General features: G+C 40.0%; 1 protein-coding gene across 1 annotated transcript; it reads right to left on the bottom strand.

Moving 5' to 3' along the window:
- Positions 1–1,883: 1,883 nt before the first annotated feature.
- LOC115027147 (probable carboxypeptidase X1) lies at positions 1,884–22,353 on the bottom strand. Its single transcript, XM_029460232.1, is given in 14 exon segments — positions 1,884–3,340; positions 6,354–6,456; positions 6,524–6,663; positions 7,353–7,647; positions 8,563–8,742; positions 13,274–13,470; positions 16,979–17,102; positions 17,572–17,660; positions 18,432–18,582; positions 19,407–19,491; positions 19,660–19,799; positions 20,961–21,070; positions 22,005–22,125; positions 22,127–22,353. Coding segments are annotated over 14 exon segments (2,199 nt in total). The 5' UTR covers positions 22,283–22,353; the 3' UTR covers positions 1,884–3,032.
- Between the last annotated feature and the right edge of the window lie 2,058 nt (positions 22,354–24,411).

Here is a 24,411-nt window from a genome sequence, read left to right as displayed (position 1 = left end):
ATATAAGGTAAGGTATAAGTAGTGTTCGTTAAGAGCTCACTGTGTTACGCTGGGGTGCGTTGTTGAACGCTGATGTCTTGAGTGTGTTCAAAATTACCGGACGTACCCGACGTGTGCTTCATAAGATATGCAGACGTTACGTTAGACATACGGAATACGTACGTGAATACTTACCTACGTAAATATAGTACGTGAATACCTACGTGACTACGTTAGAGGTACGTTAGATATCGGCTACGTCGGCTGACGGTGAATCCTACAGCCAATGTATTGATAACGAGTGGATACCCTATTCCTACCCGATGTTAAGATGATGCCTGACGACGGAGTAACTTATTAACGTGTTTCTACGTACAGCTAGCGTTCAGCATGTTAGCCGTTCTCCAGCATCAGCATGACGTGAACCAGATGGCACTTTTCCAGCTCCGTTGTCCAGACGCTCTGATACGTTTTAAATAAGTAAGTGATACGCTATCAATGTTTGACATGCGTATAATAATTAGTTATGTATTCGTTATGTATACGTCAGCTACAACACCGCTGTGGAAAATGTTGGACCATGCGGAACTGTGTGACAGGGCCTTAAATTCAGAAAATTACGTTTTACTGAATCCATCCATCGTAGGCCGGATGGGCGTACTCCCAGGCCCCCTCCAGGATCCTTGCGAGAGTGAAGAGTGGGTCCGTTGTACCACGACCAGGACGGAATCCGCATTGTTCCTCTTCAATCAGAGGTTCGACTACCGGCCGAACCCTCCTTTCCAGTACCTTGGAGTAGACTTTACCAGGGAGGCTGAGAAGTGTGATACCCCTGTAGTTGGTACACACTCTCTGGTCCCCCTTTTTAAATAGGGGAACCACCACCCCGGTCTGCCAACCCCTAGGCACTGTCCCAGACTTCCACGCAATGTTGACGAGGCGTGTCAACCAAGACAGCCCCTCAACACCCAAAGCCTTCAGCATTTCTGGACGGATCTCATCAACCCCTGCGGCTTTGCCACTGTGGAGTTGTTTGACTACCTCAGTGACTTCCATCAGGGAAATTGACGATGATCCCCCATCAGCTTCCAGCTCTGCCTCTACCATAGAGGGCGTGTTAGTCGGATTCAGGAGTTCCTTAAAGTGCTCCTTCCACCGGCCGATAACCTTCTCAGTTGAAGTCAGCAGGGTCCCACCCTTGCTGTACACAGCTTGGATGGTTCCTCGCTTCCCCCTCCTGAGGTGCTGGATGGTTTTCCAGAAGCACCTTGGTGCCGACTTAAAGTCCTTCTCCATAGCTTCTCCGAACTTCTCCCACACCCGCTGCTTTGCCTCTAACACGGCAGAAGCTGCCGCCCTTCTAGTCCTTCGGTACCCTGCAACTGTTTCCGGAGTCCTCCCGGATAACATAACCCGGAAGGACTCCTTCTTCAGTCGGACGGCTTCCCTGACCACCGGGGTCCACCACGGTGTTCGAGGGTTACTGTGGGGTTGAGACCACAGCTCATCACCGCAGCTTCAGCAATAGAGGTTTTGAACATCGCCGGGGTAAACTCCAACGTAGTGGTGCTCAGCCGGGGACTTGTGAGTAAAATCTCACGCATGTTTTAAATAGTCATGTGTGTGTGTGTGTGTGAAGTATCGACTGGATCAATGAGACTTTATTATTCTACACGAGTTGTGTGAGAGTTTGTAAACAGATGTTTTCAGACCGTTTGGCTTCATTTACTTCAGTTCCTCGAGACTTTTCTGATGATCACAATATGTTTTTGTGAATTACAGCAGAATATAATATTTTGTTTCTTCTTCTTTCCTATTTTGTCCATCATCTCGTTAATCCTAATCTTTAATCTGCGAGCCGAACCCCCGGCTGGTTCAGATTGAGACACGAGGAAAACAGAAAACACAAATACGTCATATTTATTAGAGATTTTATGTTCCTGTTGGACTTTAGTCAAACAAATAAAAACATTTCACATGTCAGACCAGCTGACTCTTAAATCCTCGACTCCGTCGTCAACAAACGAAACAGTTCATGTACAAAACAAGTGAAACTTTAACTTTCACTGATGCCAGTCTATAAATGTGGAGATCCGTAATCTTTCGAGAAGCGCCACAACCTTTTAGTTTAACTTTTTAAAGAAGTTATTCAGTGTGTCTTTGTTTTTGTAAAACAAATGCTCTTACAGTTTACAGTTTAATCTGTTTAAAGGGTCAGTACACCCGAATACATCGCTGTTTTTTATTTTATTTAAACCATTTCCGCAACTGAAAATCGGATTTATTATCCTGAAGAGTTTTTCTTATCGTACTATATTTAGTCTTTGTACACGTGATGTTTGTTCTTTATATTTCTTTATAGAAAGAAATGTAATCCCATGAGCCAAAAGACTAAACACGAAAATATTTCATATACTGTATATAAGGAAGTCATTTAATAAACACAACATGAGCATTTTTCCTCATTTAAAAAATGAATCCTGACCTTTTTATGTGATATGTGAAATTGTCCGAATCAGATTTCACGACTTCAGACCATCAGAATAAATGTTCTTGCATTTTTATACTTTACTTAATATTAAAGTATTTAAGAATGTCGTCCTCATTGGGTTCTTTACTAATTCTCTTAATTATTATTATTTTTAAAGGCCTCAAAATTAATTTCACTTGTATATTTTGGCATCTACTGTCTTTTTATTGTCTATTTATATTGACTCTCTGTTTAAATGTGTTTTTATTTATTTTTTAAATCACTTTAAGATGCCTCAATTGTATGACAAATGCTCTATAAATAAAAGTATTATTATTTTTCCTTATTATACTATATATGGGTTATATTGGGCACAAATGGGTCAATATTTGAAAGTTGTGATCGGCACATATAAATATATATATATATATATATAAAATCACTGGGACTGCAGACAAAATACATTTTTGTAAATTGTGTGAACTGACCCTTTAATATTGTGCTCCCTCTCTCGTAGGAACTTCTCCCAGAGGTTTCTCAGTTTGAGCTTGTTGAGCTCCTCTCCAGCCCCTCGACCCCCCCCTCAAGCTTTCCTCGCCGCCAGCAGCCGCGTGCTCTCCCTGCGCTGGTTGATGGCCTTGGTGCTGGCACGGAGCTTGCGGACCCTCAGAGCGCGCAGACGCAGCTGAAGATCCTGCGGGATCTTCCCTCCCTTGGCCCGGACCTCCTTCAGCCTCTGAAGGGACGTCTTGGTCAGGGTGAAGTCACAGATGGTGGGACGCAGCTCTGTGCCCACGTGGCACCGACGCATGGAGGGGAAGTAACCCTCGGCCCAGACCACCACCTTGTACTCGCCCGGGTTCAGCAGACGCCAGTAGTCTCCGTCAGTAGCTGAGGACGGACAAGCAAAGATGTATTCTCTCTCTAGACAACATGTGTAGTTTCTAAGAAGCTTCAGTTCATATTTATTCAAAATGATTGATTAATCTCAGTGGTTCTTAATCTTTTAATCCTCAGGGACTCGTTACCCATCATTAAGTCAACTGACAACTTTTATGGATATTTCATATTATATTCAATGCAAAACAATAAAAGTACAAAAACACTTGTACGATTAACCCAGAGAGTGAACACAGGTACTGCAGGAAGTTTGTGTCAAACTATTTGGATGAATTCTGAGACGATTATCAGTTTTCCTGATATTTTTTAGGAAATTTCAATACAATTCTCTCCTTTTTTAGAAAACAATTATTAAATAAGATGCTTTTTTATACAAATTCAAAGTTTATTTTCTCCCTGACAGGTAGCCGTTGTTCTATTTTCTGTTTGGTTGTTTTAACTGCGTACTTTTAAAATTTCGAGCGAGTCTGTATAAATTTATATCATAAATAATAATCCAAACTTCCATCCATCCATCGTCTACCGCTTATCCGGGGTCGGGTCGCGGGGGCAGCAGCTCCAGTAAGGAACCCCAATCTTCCCTTCTCCGGGCCACATCCTCCAGCTCCGACTGGGGGATCCTGAGGCGTTCCCAGGCCAGTGAGGAGATATAATCTCTCCACCGAGTCCTGGGTCTTCCCCGGGGTCTCCTCCCAGCTGGACGTGCCTGGAGCACCTCCCTAGGGAGGCGCCCAGGTGGCATCCTTACCAGATGCCCCAACCACCTCAACTGGCTCCTTTCAACGTAAAGGAGCAGCGGCTCTACTCCGAGTCTCTCACGGATGGCTGAGCTTCTCACCCTATCTCTAAGGGAGACGCCAGCCACCCGCCTGAGAAAACCCATTTCGGCCGCTTGTACCCGTGATCTCGTTCTTTCGGTCATGACCCAGCCTTCATGACCATAGGTGAGGGTAGGGACAAAGATCGACCGGTAATTTGAGAGCTTTGCCTTCTGGCTCAGCTCTCTTTTCGTCACAACGGTGCGGTAAAGCGACTACAGTACCGCCCCTGCTGCTTCGATTCTCCGACCAATCTCTCGCTGCATCGTCCCCTCACTCGCGAACAAGACCCCGAGGTACTTGAACTCCTTCACTTGGGGTAAAGGCTCATTCCCTACCCGGAGTAGGCAATCCACCGGTTTCCTACTGAGAGCCATGGCCTCAGATTTTGAGGTGCTGATCCTCATCCCAACCGCTTCACACTCGGCTGCGAACCGATCCAGTGACTGTTGAAGGTCACAGACCGATGATGCCATAAGGACCACATCATCTGCAAAGAGCAGCGATGAGATCCTCAGGTCACCGAACTGCAACCCCTCTCCTCCACGACTACGCCTCGATATCCTGTCCATGAAAATCACGAACATGATTGGTAATAAAGCGCAGCCCTGCCGGAGGCCAACATTCACTGGGAACGAGTCCGACTTACAGTCGAGTATCCGGACACAACTCTCCCTTTGGGCGTACAGGGATTGGATGGCCCTCAGAAGTGACCCCTTCACCCCATACTCCCGGAGCACCTCCCACAGTATCACCCGGGGGACCCGGTCATACGTTTTCTCCAGATCCTCAAAACACATGTGCACACTCCCAGGCCCCCTCCAGGATCCTTGCGAGAGTGAAAAGTTTGTCCGTTGTTCCACGACCAGGACGGAATCCGCATTGTTCCTCTTCAATCAGAGGTTCGACTACCGGCCGAACCTTCCTTTCCAGCACCTTGGAGTAGACTTTACCAGGGAGGCTGAGAAGTGTGATACCCCTGTAGTTGGTACACACTCTCTGGTCCCCCTTTTTAAATAGGGGAACCACCACCCCGGTCTGCCAACCCCTAGGCACTGTCCCAGACCGAAAGTCCTTCTCCATAGCTTCTCCAAACTTCTCCCACATCCGCTGCTTTGCCTCTGCCACGGCCCACGGTCCTTCGGTACCCTGCAACTGTTTCCAGAGTCCTCCCGGATAACATAACCCGGAAGGACTCCTTCAGTCGAACGGCTTCCCTGACCACTGGGGTCCACCACGGTGTTCGAGGGTTACCACCCCTTGAGGCACCTAAGACCATGAGACCACAGCTCATCACCGCAGCTTCAGCAATAGAGGTTTTGAACATCGCCCACTCAGGTTCAATGCCCCCAACCTCCACAGGGATGTCTGAAAAGCTCCGCCATCCAACTGGTAGCGCTCCACCTCCCGCACCAGTTCCGGCTCCTTCCCCCACAGAGAGGTGACATTCCACGTCCCCAGTGCCAGCCTCTGCTGTCCGGGTCTGGTCCGTCGAGGTCCCTGACCATCACTGCCACCCGTGTGACAGCGCACCCGACCCCAGCGGTTTTTCCCATGAGTGATTGGCCCACAGGATGGATGGATGGGAGGCACCATGTAGCTTCTTCGGGCTGTGCCCGACCGGGTTCCGTGGCAAACCCGGCCACCAGGTGCTCGCTGTCGGCCCCCCCTCTGGGCCTGAAATAATTCCCTGAGATATTGGCCAACTGTATATATTTAGGAAGAAAGTTGTCTTACACTCCTTAAAATCTTAAAGCCTCACGACCCAGTGTGAAGCTTTGGCGACCCCACTGGGGGTCCCAACCCCCAGGTTGGAAACCTGCTCTACATTAATCGATTAATCTATAAAATGTCAGAAAATAGAGAAAGATTTTCATCCCAGTTTTAAATCCAAGGTTTGTTTTTAAATGTCTTGTTGTGTCACTTTAATCTGATTTGAAATCCACACATTGAGAGGCTGAAAACAGAATTTAAAGACATTTTTTCAAATTCATTAATTTATTAAAATAGTTGGCGATTATTATTCTGTTGATCGACTAATCGATAAACCCTTGGATTTTATTCTCCGGGGCAGTCACAGGGAGCGTGTGACGAAGCTTAAGTTAGAGTTATATGGACTTTTTGAATGAACTGTCTAGAGGGAGTGAAGTGAGTTACATGAGATATTAAATATTAAATATACTGACCTGATCGGATGTCGTGCTTGTGGTCCTCCACCTTGATTACAGCGTCTGATATTCCTTGTTTTGTCATCTTGTCCCGGACTACGCCCTTGATGCCTCTGTGAACCTGAGTGAAGACGAGACGCTGTTAAACCTCCGCAGAGAAAATGAAGCTCTTCAAGCTGCAGACTCACCTGCTCCATGTAAACCAGCAGAGACTCCTTGTTGTTCTCCCACTCCACGGGAAGCTCGCTGACGTGAGGAAACTTATCACAGGACAACTCCACCGTCACCTCGAAGCAGTTCGTGTGCAGGTAGCTGAAGTCATTCATACCTGCAGGAAACACACACAAGGTAACAACGTGCATCGAAAACAAGCAACAACAACAACGTAAAAATAAGTTTCAGGAGCCTTTAAATCTTTATTTATGCAAAATAAGATGATTTCTTTTCAGGTGATAGAGTTTCAGGGAAGGATGCAAAAAATACATATATAAAATGCAGAATTATATATAACTGTCTTCTGTTTACTAAAGTAAACAATGTGCATCAGAAAAGGTAAAACAGCTGTTTCAGCAGATTAATGTTTTAATCTATTTGTTTTATTATTTATCAGATGAGCTCACGGCACACAGGGGAGGATGTAAAAGATAACATTTGAATAAAACTTTATTTATCTATCGGTGTTCATTTTATTCATTTGCATTTATTGTCTAATTTGTATTACTTTGTTTTTATATTTATTTATACTTTTTTAAACTGACATTTTTTTAATGTTAGAGTCTCATTTTGTTTTTATTAAATTCTTTATACATCTTTAATGATTGTTGGCTGAGAGTAAAGATGCTAATGTTTCTCTGTAATTGTTGAACTTCACTCAATAAAGATATATAAATATATATTTCAGTAAATGCAACATTCACAGACAGAAACCTAGAAATACAAACTCCCTCACTGCTCTGTGCCTTTATGTTTCAGACAGGAACCCTGAAACATTTGGCCACGTGTATCAACATCACTCACTGCCGGGGACGGTGTGCCAGGCCCCGCCGTTGATGATGTTGTTGTGCGCCTGGAAGTCCTCGTAGTGGCAGAGCCGGCGGTCGGGGTTGGACATCACCAGGTTGGTGGAGGCGTACACGGTGGCCAGCCAGCGGAAGAAAGCGTTGTCCGCCGTGGGGGTGTCCTCCTGGGGGGCCCAGTCCCGGGTGCAGTCGAAGGGGTACGTGACCACCAGTTCCCCCCCGTGGAGGTTCGCACTGAGCACAAAGGGAATGTCCTGCATCCAGCTGATGACTGCACGCGTCTCTGGTGCAACCTGAGGGATACATTAATATTTATTTATATAGCACCTTTCATACAGGCTAGTGCAGATCTAAGTGCTGCACAAATAATAATAATGATAATTGTATTTATGCTTATGCACAAAGTGCTTTCTGGGTAAAAGATTTTCAGAACAATGTATACACGTAAATAAAACCCCCATTTAAACTAAATGACATACAAATATTAGAAAAATGGGAGAAAATATATATAATAAATAAATATATCAAGAATCATATCATTAAGTAAAAACAACAAAGACAAAAACTATTTGACAATGTGAGAGCAATGATACAAATGTAATAAAATAGAATTATATAACAAACAGTAATAGTAGTAAAACAGCATGAAATAAAACACTGATTTATAATTAAACACAAACTTGTATCTTCTTACAAACTAAAATATGTTTTTGTCATAAACAAGTTTAGATTAATAGTATATTTTTTGTACAAGTATCAAATCACAAACTGTCATTCCTAATACAATCAGCAGATGGTGCAACAGTTATACATTTTATTTACATTTTATCAGTCAGTGCATCTTTAATTATAACAATCAACAAGATTATTATATTAAATGTGTATTATAAGAATCAGAATCTGGTTTATTGCCAGGTAGGGATAGGAAACTAGGAATATTATAAAAACTATTATAAAATAAAATAAAAATGTGCACAATAAATTAAAAAAGAAAATACAAATATGATAAATTGATATGTACAGTATATCTGAATTAAATGTGTAAGAGCTGTACACTTTTAAAGTGGTAGTATTGTGCAGAAATGTGCAAGAAGTACCGAGAATGAGGAAGAGTTTATAGTGTCAGAAAGATGACGAGGCTCGAAGCCTTAACGTGATATCAACAAGTCGTTTTTTAAATCACGGTTATCGCCAATACGTGTCCTTACCATGGCGTCTTCCTGCGTGTAGTACTCCGGGATCGGGATGTAGTGGTTGGAGACTTTAGATGTGTCCGCTGCCGCCTCCTGGGCGTCCCACATGATGTTGTTCAGGTCTGGAAAGTTGTGATTCATGTCGATTCCTTCGAAGCTGTATCGTCCGTCCGCCCAGCCGGCCAGTTCCGAGCCCTGCAGCAGATTCAGGTTCAAAGTGTTTCATGTTGTTAACATATCAAAGGTTTGTACAGACTCTGGATCTGTCTTTGTATCACTCCATAAATCACTAAATCCTGTCAACACACAGAACTCTGTGCATCTCCTGCATGTAGTGAGTGTAGCGTGTATAACATGAGCTGTGAGTGACATGTGAACAAAGCCCTCTGCACAAAGCTTCAGAATATAGAGAGGAATGAAAGTGAAATAACATATTAATTGAAAAATATTTATTATGTTTAAAAAAAAATTTAATTCACGGCAGCACTCGCTGCTCGTTGAGGACAGTAACTGCAGAACGATAAGTCAGAGTATCCAAAACACCAGAAAAGTCTCCAAAAGTCTCCATAACACCAGAAAAAGATTTGTCGCTAGTAGCTTTTGACCAAAAACGTCGCCAAGAGGGTTTGGAAAGTCGCTAGATTTAGCGAGAAAGTTGCCAAGTTGGCAACACTGAATGCGTGGGGTGCGTGGGGTGCGCGGGGTGCGAGGGGTGCGCGGGGTGCGTGGGGTGCGTGGCACGGATTCTATTTAGTTCCCTCCTCTCCTTTCCTCCGCTCTGTCTCTGACTGTAAGTGTATGCGCAGTGTGTGTGTGTGTCGGAAGCGAAACCCCGCCCTTTGTAAAACTGAGTAAAGAAAGTAAACACTGAAACGTGCACATAAATTAGATAAACATAAGCGTTTAGTTTATTTAATAACAGAGCAGCTGTTCAATGTGAAAACTGACTTCTGAATATATAATTTTTTTTTTTTTTTTAAGAACTCTAGAAAAAAACAAAACACCTTGAATTTCAGGGGGGGGGCGCAGGGGTTCCGTGAAACAATGGTCGGGGAAACACTGCACTATATACAGATACAGTTTGGCTGAGCAGGGAGTCCATGATGGTGCTGCTGGACTTGGATGGGCTACCACAATACCCTGGTGTCTTCTGATGGTGGGCATCATCTGGGGGGGTCTCCAGAGTGTATACGGAATGCCCATATATCGATTACATGACCAATCACTGTGTTCAATTTCATAGCAATCCATCCAATAGTTGTCACGACATTTGATTAAAACCCAAAAAACCTCGTGGTGGCACTGGGGGTAAATTGATGGGATCACCAAAGTCAGTAAATAACTTACAAACAACTAAAGAAATATAAAGCGACTACAAAGACACGCAGAGCAACTGCAAAAAGACAGAAAATAACAAGAAAAGGAGGACAACAGCACAAAGAGACACACAATGACTACAAAACGTATAAAGCTGGAGTACATACAGTAGTTTTAAAGTATTTTGCCTGATATGGAATTCTATGGACACAATTCCATTTCAGAATTCTGTGGATCCAGAATGTTACCTGATGTCATGAAAAGAGTTCTCGCACACAGTCTCTGAGTGTGTGAGAATTCTTCTTCAGTATCTGTGTGACTTCTGGGTGGCTCTGTGTCTCTCTGGTGGGACTATGTGTGACTCTGTGTGACTCTGTGTGGCACTGTGTGGCTCTGTGGGACTACTGTGGGACTTATGTGTGACTTCAACGTGCCTCTGTGTGGCTCTGTGGGACTTCTGTGTGCTCTCTATGTGGCTCTGTGTGGCTCTGTGTGGCTCTGTGTAGCTCTGTGTGGTAAGAGAGTGGCAGAGTGTCACAGAGTATGTCACAGTGTGACACAGTGTGACTGAGTGCGACAGAGTCTGGCCAGAGTGGGACAGAGTATGGCAGAGTATGACAGGGTGTGACTTAGTGTGACAGAATCTTGCAGAGTGGGACAGAGTATGGCAGAGTATGAATCCTATCCTCTCTGGCCTCCCCACAAAACTACTCAACAGACTCCAAATCATTCAAAACTCGGCTGCCCGGATCATTACCCGCACCAAATCGTCTGACCACATCACCCCCATCCTCATCCAACTTCACTGGCTCCCTGTTCAGCACCGGATTGATTACAAAAACTAATTGCAAAATCCTCCGACTACTCCAACCTCATCAACACTGGTACAAATAACACCAGAACCCTCTTCTCAACAGTCAGCCACCTGCTTCAGCCTGCTACAACCCTCCCTCCAGATGTCTCCACCGACCACTGCAATGACACCATCCATCATCAGCTGGCCTCATCCTGTACTTCCCCAAGTGATCCACCCTGGATGGCTACCACCATCCAACCATTAACCAGCACCCTCTCCAACTTCTCACTAGCAACAGAATCGACCATCTCCAAGCTCATCCTTAAATCCAAAGCCACTACCTGTCAGCTCGACCCCCTCCCCACTATCCTCATCACCCCCATGCTCCTGAAACTTCACTGGCTCCCTGTTCAATCCCGGCTCAACTACAAAAACATCCTGTTCACCTACAAAGCCCTTCACAAACTCGCCCCCACCTACCTAAGTGACCTCCTTCAGGAGTATACCCCCTCCCGCTCCCTCCGCTCATCCTCAGCTGGTCTACTGACGATCCCCACATCACGCCTCATCACCAGGGGGGCCAGGGCCTTTCTCCACCAGATCTCTGGTATTGTTTGTTTGCTCTCCAACGTCCTGCACTTTTTATCTCTTGTATTTTGTACGGTGTGCTTGGGTGTCTTGAAAGGCGCCTCCAAATAAAATGTATTATTATTATATTAACAACCTCGCCCCCACCTATCTCTCAAACCTCTTCCAGGAATACACCCCCTCCCGCTCCCTGCGCTCATCCTCAGCCGGACTCCTGACTGTCTCCCACCTCCCTCCTCAGCACCATGGGAGCCAGGGCTTTCAGCTGCACCGCGCCCAGGCTCTGGACTTCTCTGCCTCCACACATCAAACAGTCTGACTCCATTACCACTTTCAAATCTGCTGTTTTAACTTTTCAATGCTCTGTAAGGCGACCGTGTGTCCTGAAAGGCGCCTCTAAATGAAATGTATTATTATTATTATTATTATGACTGAGTGTGAATTATTTAAAACAGCAGCGAGGATCGTAGACACACACACACACACACACACACACTATGATCTTTCAGTTAACATGCAAACACACTTATAGTTGCCTGGGCAGATAGTTTAAAGCTGCGTTTCTGTTTACGTTCGGTTTACGTTTTCTTCTCCTCCTCCTCCTCCTCCTCCTCCAGACCCTGTTGGACTTCACAGACTTAAGATCTACCAGAAGATGATCGAGAGCCATCAGGATACTTTCCTTCTCCACGAGCTGTGTACCAGAGATGCTTCTTCCTCCCCCCCATCCCCGACCAGTTTTCACTTTTACTGTTTACTTCTGATCCTTTGTTCAATAAAGTTTGTTTTTTTTCACTTTAATTGTATCACCATAATTCATTGCAGAAAGCAACCAGTCCGTACACAGAAGTAGGAAAGCTAACATTTAGTTTCAGGGAGAAGGAGACGGAGGCAGGAGAGCAGGGAGAGGATGGAGAGCAGGGAGAGGATGGAGAGCAGGGAGAGGATGGAGAGCAGGGAGAGGATGGAGAGGATGGAGAGCAAGGAGAGGATGGAGAGCAGGGAGAGGATGGAGAGGATGGAGAGCAAGGAGAGGATGGTGAGCAGGGAGAGGATGGAGAGCAGGGAGAGGATGGAAAGCAGGGAGAGGATGGAGAGCAGGGAGAGGATGGAGAGCAGGGAGAGGATGGAGAGGATGGAGAGCAAGGAGAGGATGGAGAGCAGGGAGAGGATGGTGAGCAGGGAGAGGATGGAGAGCAGGGAGAGGATGGTGAGCAGGGAGAGGATGGAGAGCAGGGAGAGGATGGTGAGCAGGGAGAGGATGGAGAGCAGGGAGAGGATGGAGACCAGGGAGAGGATGGACTCTTCTCTCTGCTGGAGACACTTGTTGACAAATGAAATGTAAACGAATTGAAATAAATAATATTTATAATGATGAATATATTGTGTATTTAATTTACATGAACTTTTGAATATTTTGAAATGCTTCTCACAGCAAATATTGATATCCTATTAATTTAGATTAATTAATCACAAAGCATGTAATCAATTAGATTAATTATTTTAATGGCTTGACAGCCCTAATATATATTAGAAGTGACTTTATTAAAGGACATCAAATCACAAATGAATAACGAGCAAAACGGAATTTTAAATAATTGTAATAATCCATGCATGCATGAGCAGAATCAATTCTACAAGTGCAACACTCCCAGTAAATGGAATAAAGCCGGATTCTCTCTGTAAAAACCAATTTACTTTTTGAGAAACTACTAATGCATTAAGCACCATCAGCCTGTTATACTGTGTGTGTGTGTGTGTGTGTGTGTGTGTGTGTGTGTGTGTGTGTGTGTGTGTGTGTGTGTGAAACTTGGATTCGTGAATCCCTGGAGTAGATGTTACAGGCTAAAAAGTGTGTCCTCACTGCCACAGGGCCACTTTGCAACCCCCCCCCCCCCCCTTCACGGAGCTCCGACAGATTGATTTCTGGAAATTGACTCACAAAGGGCGCATGCGCAGTTGCCCACCCCTGACGATTAATCGATTATCAGAATATTTGGAAGTGAAGATGGAAACGTCACCCACCTTCTTATAAGCTTCCTCGTATCCATCAGGGTTCATGGAGGGCAGCAGGTGGATCCGAGTGTCGCTCACCAGCCGGACGACGCGCTGGTTGCCCTTCTTGTATTCTCTGCACAGATACTGCATGAGGTTGAGGACGAGCTCCCGGCCAAGAGCCTCGTTCCCGTGCATCCCGGCCACGTAGCGAAACTCCGGCTCGCCTGCCAGCAGGGGAAATGAAGACAGAAGCTTTACTTGCCAAGAAGCGAATGTGGAGGAAGTGTTTTCTGGGCCAGGTCACGATAAACATGAAGTCGTTGAAACTTAGATTTGTATTCAGTAGGTCAAAGTTAAGTCCAGAGACAGATCAGGAACATATTTCATCTCGTTTGTTTTTGTTAAGCAACAGAAGTTTTCCAGTAATCTCACATTTACTGGCCAGATGTGAGGAAGACATTCCCAAAACTAAAACTCCCCAAACACCCACAATCTGCACATCAGCACAAAAATACAAAATGCTCCTCTTGTTCTCAGAGTTCTCCCCAGTAATAAAGTTAGTAAGTAAGTAATTAAGTTAGTAAGTAAGTAATTAAGTTAATAAGTCATTAAGTTAGTAAGTAAGTAATTAAGCTAGTAAGTAAGTAATTAAGTTAGTAAGTAAGTAATAAAGTTAGTAAGTAAGTAATTAAGTTAGTAAGTAAGTAATTAAGTTAGTAAGTAAGTAATTAAGTTAGTAAGTAAGTAATAAAGTTAGTAAGTAAGTAATTAAGCTAGTAAGTAAGTAATTAAGTTAGTAAGTAAGTAATAAAGTTAGTAAGTAAGTAATAAAGTTAGTAAGTAAGTAATTAAGTTAGTAAGTAAGTAATTAAGTTAGTAAGTAAGTAATAAAGTTAGTAAGTAAGTAATTAAGTTAGTAAGTAAGTAATTAAGCTAGTAAGTAAGTAATTAAGTTAGTAAGTAAGTAATTAAGTTAGTAAGTAAGTAATTAAGCTAGTAAGTAAGTAATTAAGTTAGTAAGTAAGTAATTAAGTTAGTAAGTAAGTAATTAAGTTAGTAAGTTAGTAGTAATTAAGCTAGTAAGTAAGTAATTAAGTTAGTAAGTAAGTAATAAAGTTAGTAAGTAAGTAATTAAGTTAGTAAGTAAGTAATTAAGTTAGTAAGTAAGTAATTAAGTTAGTAAGTAAGTAATTAAGTTAGTAAGTAAGTAATTAAGCTAGTAAGTAAGTAATTAAGTTAGTAAGTAAGTAATAAAGTTAGTAAGTAAGTAATTAAGTTAGTAAGTAAGTAATAAAGTTAGTAAGTAAGTAATTAAGCTAGTAAGTAAGTAATTAAGTTAGTAAGTAAGTAATTAAGTTAGTAAGTAAGTAATAAGTTAGTAAGTAAGTAATTAAGTTAGTAAGTAAGTAATTAAGCTAGTAAGTAAGTAATTAAGTTAGTAAGTAAGTAATTAAGTTAGTAAGTAAGTAATTAAGCTAGTAAGTAAGTAATAAGTTAGTAAGTAAGTAATTAAGTTAGTAAGTAAGTAATTAAGTTAGTAAGTAAGTAATTAAGTTAGTAAGTAAGTAATTAAGCTAGTAGTAAGTAATTAGTAGTAAGTAAGTAATAAGCTAGTAAGTAAGTAATTAAGTTAGTAAGTAAGTAATAAAGTTAGTAAGTAAGTAATTAAGTTAGTAAGTAAGTAATTAAGTTAGTAAGTAAGTAATTAAGTTAGTAAGTAAGTAATTAAGTTAGTAAGTAAGTAATTAAGTTAGTAAGTAAGTAATTAAGTTAGTAAGTAAGTAATTAAGCTAGTAAGTAAGTAATTAAGTTAGTAAGTAAGTAATAAAGTTAGTAAGTAAGTAATTAAGTTAGTAAGTAAGTAATAAAGTTAGTAAGTAAGTAATTAAGTTAGTAAGTAAGTAATTAAGTTAGTAAGTAAGTAAGTAATTAAGCTAGTAAGTAAGTAATTAAGTTAGTAAGTAAGTAATAAAGTTAGTAAGTAAGTAATTAAGTTAGTAAGTAAGTAATAAAGTTTGTAAGTAAGTAATTAAGTTAGTAAGTAAGTAATTAAGTTAGTAAGTAAGTAATAAAGTTAGTAAGTAAGTAATTAAGTTAGTAAGTAAGTAATTAAGTTAGTAAGTAAGTAATTAAGCTAGTAAGTAAGTAATTAAGTTAGTAAGTAAGTAATTAAGCTAGTAAGTAAGTAATTAAGCTAGTAAGTAAGTAATTAAGTTAGTAAGTAAGTAATTAAGCTAGTAAGTAAGTAATTAAGTTAGTAAGTAAGTAATTAAGCTAGTAAGTAAGTAATTAAGTTAGTAAGTAAGTAATTAAGTTAGTAAGTAAGTAATTAAGTTAGTAAGTAAGTAATTAAGTTAATAAGTCATTAATTAAGTTAATAAATCATTAAGTAAGTAAGTTATTAAGTTAGTAAGTAATTAAGTTAGTAAGTAATTAAGTAAGTAAGTTATTAAGTTAGTAAGTAATTAAGTTAGTAAGTAATTAATTAAGTTAATAAGTCATTAAGTAAGTAAGTCATTAAGTTAGTAAGTAAGTCATTAAGTAATTTAGTAATTAAGTTAGTAAGTAATTAATCAAGTAATTAATTAAGTAAGTAAGTAATTCAGTTAATAAGTAATTAAGTTAGTAAGTAATTAATCAAGTAAGTAATTAAGTAAGTAAGTAATTCAGTTAATAAGTAATTAAGTTAGTAAGTAAGTAATTAAGCTAGTAAGTAAGTAATTAAGTTAGTAAGTAAGTAATTAAGTTAGTAAGTAAGTAATTAAGCTAGTAAGTAAGTAATTAAGTTAGTAAGTAAGTAATTAAGTTAGTAAGTAAGTAATTAAGCTAGTAAGTAAGTAATTAAGTTAGTAAGTAAGTAATTAAGTTAGTAAGTAAGTAATTAAGCTAGTAAGTAAGTAATTAAGTTAGTAAGTAAGTAATTAAGTTAATAAGTCATTAATTAAGTTAATAAATCATTAAGTAAGTAAGTTATTAAGTTAGTAAGTAATTAAGTTAGTAAGTAATTAAGTAAGTAAGTTATTAAGTTAGTAAGTAATTAAGTTAGTAAGTAATTAATTAAGTTAATAAGTCATTAAGTAAGTAAGTCATTAAGTAATTTAGTAATTAAGTTAGTAAGTAATTAATCAAGTAATTAATTAAGTAAGTAAGTAATTCAGTTAATAAGTAATTAAGTTAGTAAGTAATTAATCAAGTAAGTAATTAAGTAAGTAAGTAATTCAGTTAATAAGTAATTAAGTTAGTAAGTAAGTCATTAAGTTAGTAAGTAAGTCATTAAGTAATTTAGTAATTAAGTTAGTAAGTAATTAATCAAGTAATTAATTAAGTAAGTAAGTAATTCAGTTAATAAGTAATTAAGTTAGTAAGTAATTAATCAAGTAAGTAATTAAGTAAGTAATAATTCAGTTAATAAGTAATTAAGTTAGTATTTAATAACATTTACTTTTTCCTCACACATAAAGAATAATTGTAATCAGGGCACAAAATTAGCGCAATTTACCAGCCAAATGTTGTAAAAAAGTAAATCTAAAACGAAAAATATAATATACAATATATATATATATATATATATATATATATATATATATATATATATATATATATATATATATATATACAGTATATGTGGTAAGTAAAGCTGGTCGTCTGGAGAAGGTAATGAAAGAACTGTTTTCGTGTGGACAAACAATAAAGTTTTAATCTTACCACAGAAGAGGAGTTTTACGCTCTCACCTAGTTCATGTTTCCCGGGGTTGTCTGAGATCTCCATGACGTACAGCTTGAGGCCCGTGTAGCTCTTCCCGATGGTGTAGATGCGCGTGATGTCCGGGCACTCCTCCGTCACAGACTTCATGAGCTTCAAGGTCAAAAACGGTGGTGGAGGAAGATTTTACTGTGTTTAGGTGAAAGTACTAACGTTACAAAGTAAACTCCAGTGCAAGTAAATACATTGAGAGTATTTAAGTGTAATCAAGAAAATATACTTAGAATTAAAGTATAAAAATGTTCCCTGTTTATTATTATTATAACTCATGTATTTATGTAAAAACAGGATTTTACTGTTGTTGTTGAGGTGGAGCTCATTTTAAATGTTTAACTAATAATTATTTTCATCATAGTTTAATCTGCTGATTATTTTATCCATAAATGTATTGTTAGTATGCAGAAATCCTCATTTTAGACATGTTGGACTAAAAGTCTTTAACGGGTTAAATCTGAAGTGTGAGGAAATCTGCAAACTGTTAAGAGTAAAATGTCTGGTGTTAGCTTTAGAAACCAGTTAGTCATCCTGCATGTGTCGCCCTGCAGCCGCTTCACACTCTGACCTTCCTCATGTCTTTGTAGTTGTGTTGTCTGAAGTCCAGAGCGTCTTTTGATACAAATTCTTGTTCTGAGGAGTAGATGTCAGCTGGATCTGTGAGGAAAGAAAGAGCACAACTTCCTTATGTGGACTGACAGATGCAAAACGACTACAGAGAGACACAAAACAACTACAGAGAGACACAAAACAACTACAAAGAGACACAACACAACTACAGACAGACACAAAACAACTACAAAGAGACACAAAACAACTACAGAGAGACACAAAACAACTACAGAGAGACACAAAACAACTACAAAGAGACACAACACAACTACAGACAGACACAAAACAACTACAAAGAGACACAAAACAACTACAAAAGACACAAAACAACTACAGAGAGACACAAAACAACTACAAAGAGACACAAAACAACTACAAAGAGACACAAAACAACTACAAAGAGACACAAAACAACTACAGAGAGACACAAAACAACTACAAAAGACACAAAACAACTACAAATAGACACAAAACAACTACAGAGAGACACAAAACAACTACAGAGAGACACAAAACAACTACAAAGAGACACAAAACAACTACAAAGAGACACAAAACAACTACAGAGAGACACAAAACAACTACAAAGAGACACAAAACAACTACAAAGAGACACAAAACAACTACAGAGAGATACAAATGAGAACCACGTATCTATACAAAGTCAAGGATCATCCTTCAGTTTATCAGGGAAATGTTGAGGATTCGTATAAAGTTGCTTTAAAACTCAAGTAGAGTACAAGTACCTCTTATAAGCACTTCAGTACAGCACTTGAGTGAATGCATTTAGCTTCGTTGCAGCTCTGAGTTTCTTACCGTGCACCCGACAGCCGAGGATCTCCGCCCGGAGGCAGACGGTGCCGTTAAAGTACCAGGTCTGAGGGTTGATGCGGATATAACGGGCGACGGTGGGAACAAGAAGCCGTCCGAGCACCGGGGTCTCTGGGTTCTGGTTCCCTTCAAATATCTGAACAAGAGAGAAAACAAAAACAGCCTTTCAAATCATAAACACACAAATGACTCGTAGAAAGTATTTCTAGTGTTGTCGAGCTGTTATTAGACGTGTTGTGCAGTTCACTGGTTTGTTCACAGTAAATATTTCATTTTGGAACAAACTCTTCAAAAAAGGAGCTCCACTGGTCACGGTAGATTCCTTCATATCACAGAATACAAAAATACTTCTTACCCATAGACGGACTATGAAAGTCTACTTTTACACATTTTGCATCCCTTTGTAGACGTTTTTTGTATCTATTTTTGTTGTTTTGCATCCAAAATGTGTCATTTTGCATGTATTTTATGTCGTTTTGCATGTCTTTATGATTGTTTTGCATGTATTTTATGTTGTTTTGCATGTCTTTATGATTGTTTTGCATGTATTTTATGTTGTTTTGCATGTCTTTATGATTGTTTTGCATGTATTTTATGTTGTTTTGCATGTCTTTATGATTGTTTTGCATGTCTTTATGATTGTTTTGCATGTATTTATGATTGTTTTGCGTCTTTGTGATGGTTTTGCATCCAATATTTGTTATCTTACATGTATTTTAAGTAATTTTGCATGCCTTTATGATTGTTTTCCATCTATTCTTAATCGTTTTGCATCTATTTATGGTCGTTTTGTGTCTCTTTATGATTGTTTTGCGTCTCTTCTTGATTGTTTTGAATCTATTTTACGTTGTTCTACCATTCTATGTTGTTCTATGTGTTTGTGTCTCTTTGTAGTCACAGGCCCCTGGGCCTCTGGCTCTGAGCCCGGTCGGCATGTTCAGTTATCTTCCAGGTTCTTACCGCCTCTTCTGTTCCATTCATGCAGGTTTTCCAGCTCACAGAGTCGTTACTCAGCTGCACTTTGTAGGTGTGGACCCAGTCCCAACTGTAGCACAGAGCAGAACAATATTTTTAATATTCAGACTTATGCAGTGAAAGAACATTTTGTTCTTTCTTCTGTGACAAGTCTTCCTTTGTTTCGTTTCTAGCAGCAGTTTTAAATTAAATCTTGGAAGAAACCTTGCTTCAGATCTGAATCCTGATACTACCTGACCTCCAGATGGAGTTTCGGCCCTGCAGGATGACTCCCGTGAACAGCGTGAGGTGGATGGCGTCCACCTCCAGCCACTGGTGCCGGTCCTTGTACTCGGCACACCAGGCTCCATCGTACAGGTCCCCGTCCTCGATGCCAGACTGAAAACACAGAGTGAGTTTTTACACATTCTCCTGCAGAAGACGTTAAACTGGTTTTGGCTCTGACTCCACGTGAAGCGTTGCGTAAGATTCTGGTGTTGACCCTGATGGTAGAATAATTGGGCGCTGACTCTGTGATTTACAGATTACTTTATTTAATTTCCAAGAAACTCACTGGGGTTTTATTACAGTGGTAATTTTACATGCCAATAAAAGCAGAAGAGAAAAAAAGAGATTAATTTTATTTTATAGTCTATTAGTTTAAGAAATATGCAGCGGGAACTATGGACAGAAATAAAACATGATAATGTGAAGTCAATGAGTAAGGAAGTAATATGTCTTGCTGTTAGTTTGTGCATCTTTATATTCAAAACATAATGAGGGAACTCTATATATAAATACTGCAACACAGTTTAAGACTCAGAAATTAGACCAATGATCTTTTCCTCCACTTTGGACTGAAATAGTTTAGCAACTATTGGATGGATTGATATGAAATGTTGTACAGACATTCACGATCACCTCTGGGACTCTCTAAGCATATGATATGGAAGATATGGAAAGTATATGAATCATCTTTATTTCCTGCTGAGTCATCCGAGTTTAAGGTTTTTGATGCTACTTCTGGCAGATGTGCTGCACGGGAGAATATAATAATATAATATATTAGATTATATAATAATCTTTAAGTATCGGGTAAATGTCAAACATTAAAGCAAAGTAACGGACTCCATATCTTCATATCCAGTGGCACATTTAAAAGCTTTATCATTGACTAATTAATGTTTATTACTCTGTGATTGTTTTGCACATTTGTCATCTGAGTTATTAATATATCTTATTCTTTATGTAAAATATCTTCTTCATGCTGTGTGTTACAACACACATACAAACGTTTTGGGTAGATTCATTCATAATGAAAATCATTCTTGGTTGCAGCCATGTTATAATAATATAAATATAAATGTTTTATCTTACAGTCCTCAGCAGGTTTCCCAAAAAACAAAATGTCCCTCCAAAGCTTCAGTATAATCAAAATATTCTCCCAAATCTGCCCCCTAATCTCCCTTTACGACTTCCTGCTCCCTGTTCTTCTATCTCTTTGAACTTCTTTAAGAAGCAGCTCGCTGTATGTTGTGTGGGATCCAGATCTGGACCCACCTGGATGTTCAGCCGGCCCCTGTGTGGACCCAGACCCGTCCTCTGGTAGGAGGACGCCTGGATCTGGCTGTCATCGACCCGCAGGGACTCCAGGCCGAGCGGAGGACAGTCTGGAAGGAAAGGGAGATAAAAGAAACGTCTAAAGGGTTAAAAACCCTCCCTCTGGTTTCTCTGAGTAAGCAAAAACATGGCTGATGCAATTAGAGGTTGGTACGTGGAATATCTTTAATCATCCGGGGAAGTTCATAGGAAGTTCTTTGGAGGCCCTCTGCAGAGGAAACTGCAGATAAGTGAATCCCGTGGAGGGTTTGCATGTAACTTGAGACAAAGTTGAGGGGCAAGAGAGTAAAGTCAAACGTCCAGCAGAGCTCCAGCTGCACGGAGCCCCATTAATCACAAACACTACGAGTGCTGGCAGGAGAGAAACAGCCATGTTTGTTCTCCTTAAGTCACGTTTTCACTGCAACTTTGCAATTAAAGTAAAAGGAGCAAAATAGACACGTCTGGTTTAAGAGGTTTACAGGACAAATATTTGCAAAAAGTCCAGTTTCTCAAAAGTGAATATTTGCTGTTTTTCTTGTGTGGCAGGACACTGAATATGTTTTGGTTTTGAGACAGAACAAGCACATTTGTAGACGTCCCCATGCTGAGATTGTGACAAACACTTTTCACTGTTTTCTATATTTCAGCCACTTTAAATCAAACATGAAACACATATTTGTGGGGATTCAGAATAATGTGTTAAACAGTAATAATTGTGATAATCTGAATTCTTGCAAAATGCAAAAGATTCACGACGTCCAGGTTTTCAAATGTGAATATTTTCTGGTTTTGTTCCTTGACAGTAAATATGTTTGTTTTTGGCAATCTATTAATTAAGAATATAATTAATAACATAGAGTAACACAAGTATATAAAGTAAGTGAAGTGGTGAACCTTCCACATTTACACAAACTGATCAGATGTAAGTCAGGAGCTCAGTGGGTCCCTGAAGGCATCATTAATTAATTGGCTTCTCACAGCTTCACCAAAAACGTGACTTACCCAGTTCTGCTTTCTCTTCTTTCTTTCTTTCTTCTTCGCTGGTGTTTTTCTTGTGCAGCTGTGTGTCTCTGACAGCGGTGGTGTGTAGCTGTGTCTGTGCTGCAGTTGGAGTCTGTCTGTCCTGAGCTGTGATCCTGCGGCTGCACAGTGACACACTCAGCTGTCGTCTTGTTGTTCAACAATAAATTAATCTCAGTTGTTGGATTGTTCGTAAACACTGCGTCTAAAAATCCTCCCAGAAAAATCAGTGCAGCCAACATGCACAATGACTTTTCCATCTTCCTCTTTTGTTTGCTGCTGCAGAGCGAGTGGGGGGGAAGTTTCCCCGGACAGTTTATGTGGAGATGACAGAGAGCCAGACCTCCATCCACACAGCCCTCCCCTCAACTCCCCTCCCTCCCTCCCTCCCTCGCAAAATTCCAGTTGAAGTAAATCCTGGGAAAAAATGGGATTCAAAAAAGACTTTATAGTTTGCATAATGTGGGTTATTTGTGCGTGTTTGACCCGTTAATTCAACAGCTGCATGGAAGTCTTTACTTTTGCAAAGGTTTGGTTTTAAAAGTAAAATTTCTGCTCAATTTAAACCACTTTAGTTTCAGCTTCTCTGGTGCAGAGTAACTGTACTTAAATACAACTTAGAGGTGCTTCACTGGAGTATTTACACTTCAGCTTCATTTCACTTTTTAATATGTTATGATGAGCGACATCTTTGCTTCTCTGCACTACGAGCCGACCTACAGTAAGCTCTGTGGATCATCTCCAGTAACCAGGTCAGGATTTCTGCAAAGAGACATTTCTGTTGAGTTTTTCAAACGTATTTTTTTGGAGCTTTAAGCCCCACAAGTAGTTTTATTATATTGGAGAGAAGGCAGATATGTCCTCTACACTTTACAACTCCCACCAAGACAATCTAGATTGATAAACAGCACTACAGGTGAGAGGACAAACACATATTTTAGATTTTGGGGTAAACTGTCCTTTTTAAGTTCTTACATAAAGACACATTCTGCATCCTGTCACTGATGCTTCAGTAAACTGTCGTGTTGATATGATGTTGATATGATGTTGATAGGATGTTTCATGTGAAGTCTCAGGATGTGGGGGGGGGGGGGACATTGATGTGACAGATAAACTTTGTTTCCACAACACTGGCTGTGACACTCCTGTGTGTTTATTTCAATGCTTTAATAATTGCTTATAGTTTCACAAGTTTTATCTTTGCAGAGTTTATTCTTAGTTCCTGCCACGCTTCAGATGGTTCTTCATTTCCCTGTTGACTTCGGGTCTGGCAGCGCGACATGTCTGGACATGCATGATGTAATTGTTGGAGCTGCACATTAATACCAGAGACTGTGATTTATTTTGTCACGGTCTGACATTTTTCCTGGATGTCAAACCTCAATTTCCCGCACATTTGTTTTTATCTTTTCAGTTAAGCTGCAAATCTCTTTTATCTTCTGATGCTTCCCGCCGTCCTACGCCTCCCTCTGCTGCAACAACTCTCTGGGAAACTTCTTTTTGTTACTCAACATTGTTTCCAGCTTGTCTTCCTGAATCGTGTCCTGCAGCTCCTTCTGACATTTCTTCAGAAAACCTCCTGCTGCATTTCTTGAAAAGACATCTAATAAAAAACAGCTGAGAAAAATTTCACCCGTCCAAAAAACATAACAGTAAAACAAAACAATCAATCTTCAGGGATTGTTGATGCATCGTATCAAACTGTTGTGCATGTATTGAGATGTATTACAGCAACAACTAATAAGACCAGACAGGAAACATATCACCCCCCCAATATGTTTAGATTGTCAGCAAACCATCACATCTGTGTTGCATTTAAATTGCACAGTCATGAGCTTGAATCAGCTTTGACTCACTTGGCTGTTCACAGAAGTTTACTCTGTTAGCTGCAGATGATGTGTTCCCAGATGGTCTGCATACAACACACACACACACACACACACTCACACACACACACACACACACACACACACACACACACACACACACACACACACACACACACACAGGCTGTAGAGTGAGGCTGTCTCTGTTCGTGTCCAGGTCTGACTCAGCTGTCAGGCTCTGCCATGAAGCTCAATAGTAGTAGTAGTAGTTGTTGTAGTGGTTACAGTAGTAGTAGTAGTAGTAGTAGTAGTAGTAGTAGTAGTTGGTAGTAGTAGTAGTAGTAGAATTTGTAGTAGTTGTATTAGTAGTAGTAGTAGTATTTGTAGTAGTAGTAGTAGTAGTAGAATTTGTAGTAGTTGTATTAGTAGTAGTAGTAGTAGTATTTGTAGTAGTTGTAGTTATAGTAGTAGTAGTTATAGTAGTTGTAGTAGTAGTACCAGTAGTAGTAGTAGTAGTAGTATTTATAGTAGTTGTAGTAGTAGTAGTAGTAGTAGTAGTAGTA

Source organism: Cottoperca gobio, chromosome 22 (genome assembly GCF_900634415.1).
Source record: "Cottoperca gobio chromosome 22, fCotGob3.1, whole genome shotgun sequence".
In the NCBI taxonomy this organism is placed as follows: Eukaryota; Metazoa; Chordata; class Actinopteri; order Perciformes; family Bovichtidae; genus Cottoperca; species Cottoperca gobio.
This window is presented reverse-complemented; position numbering and strand designations above follow the sequence as displayed.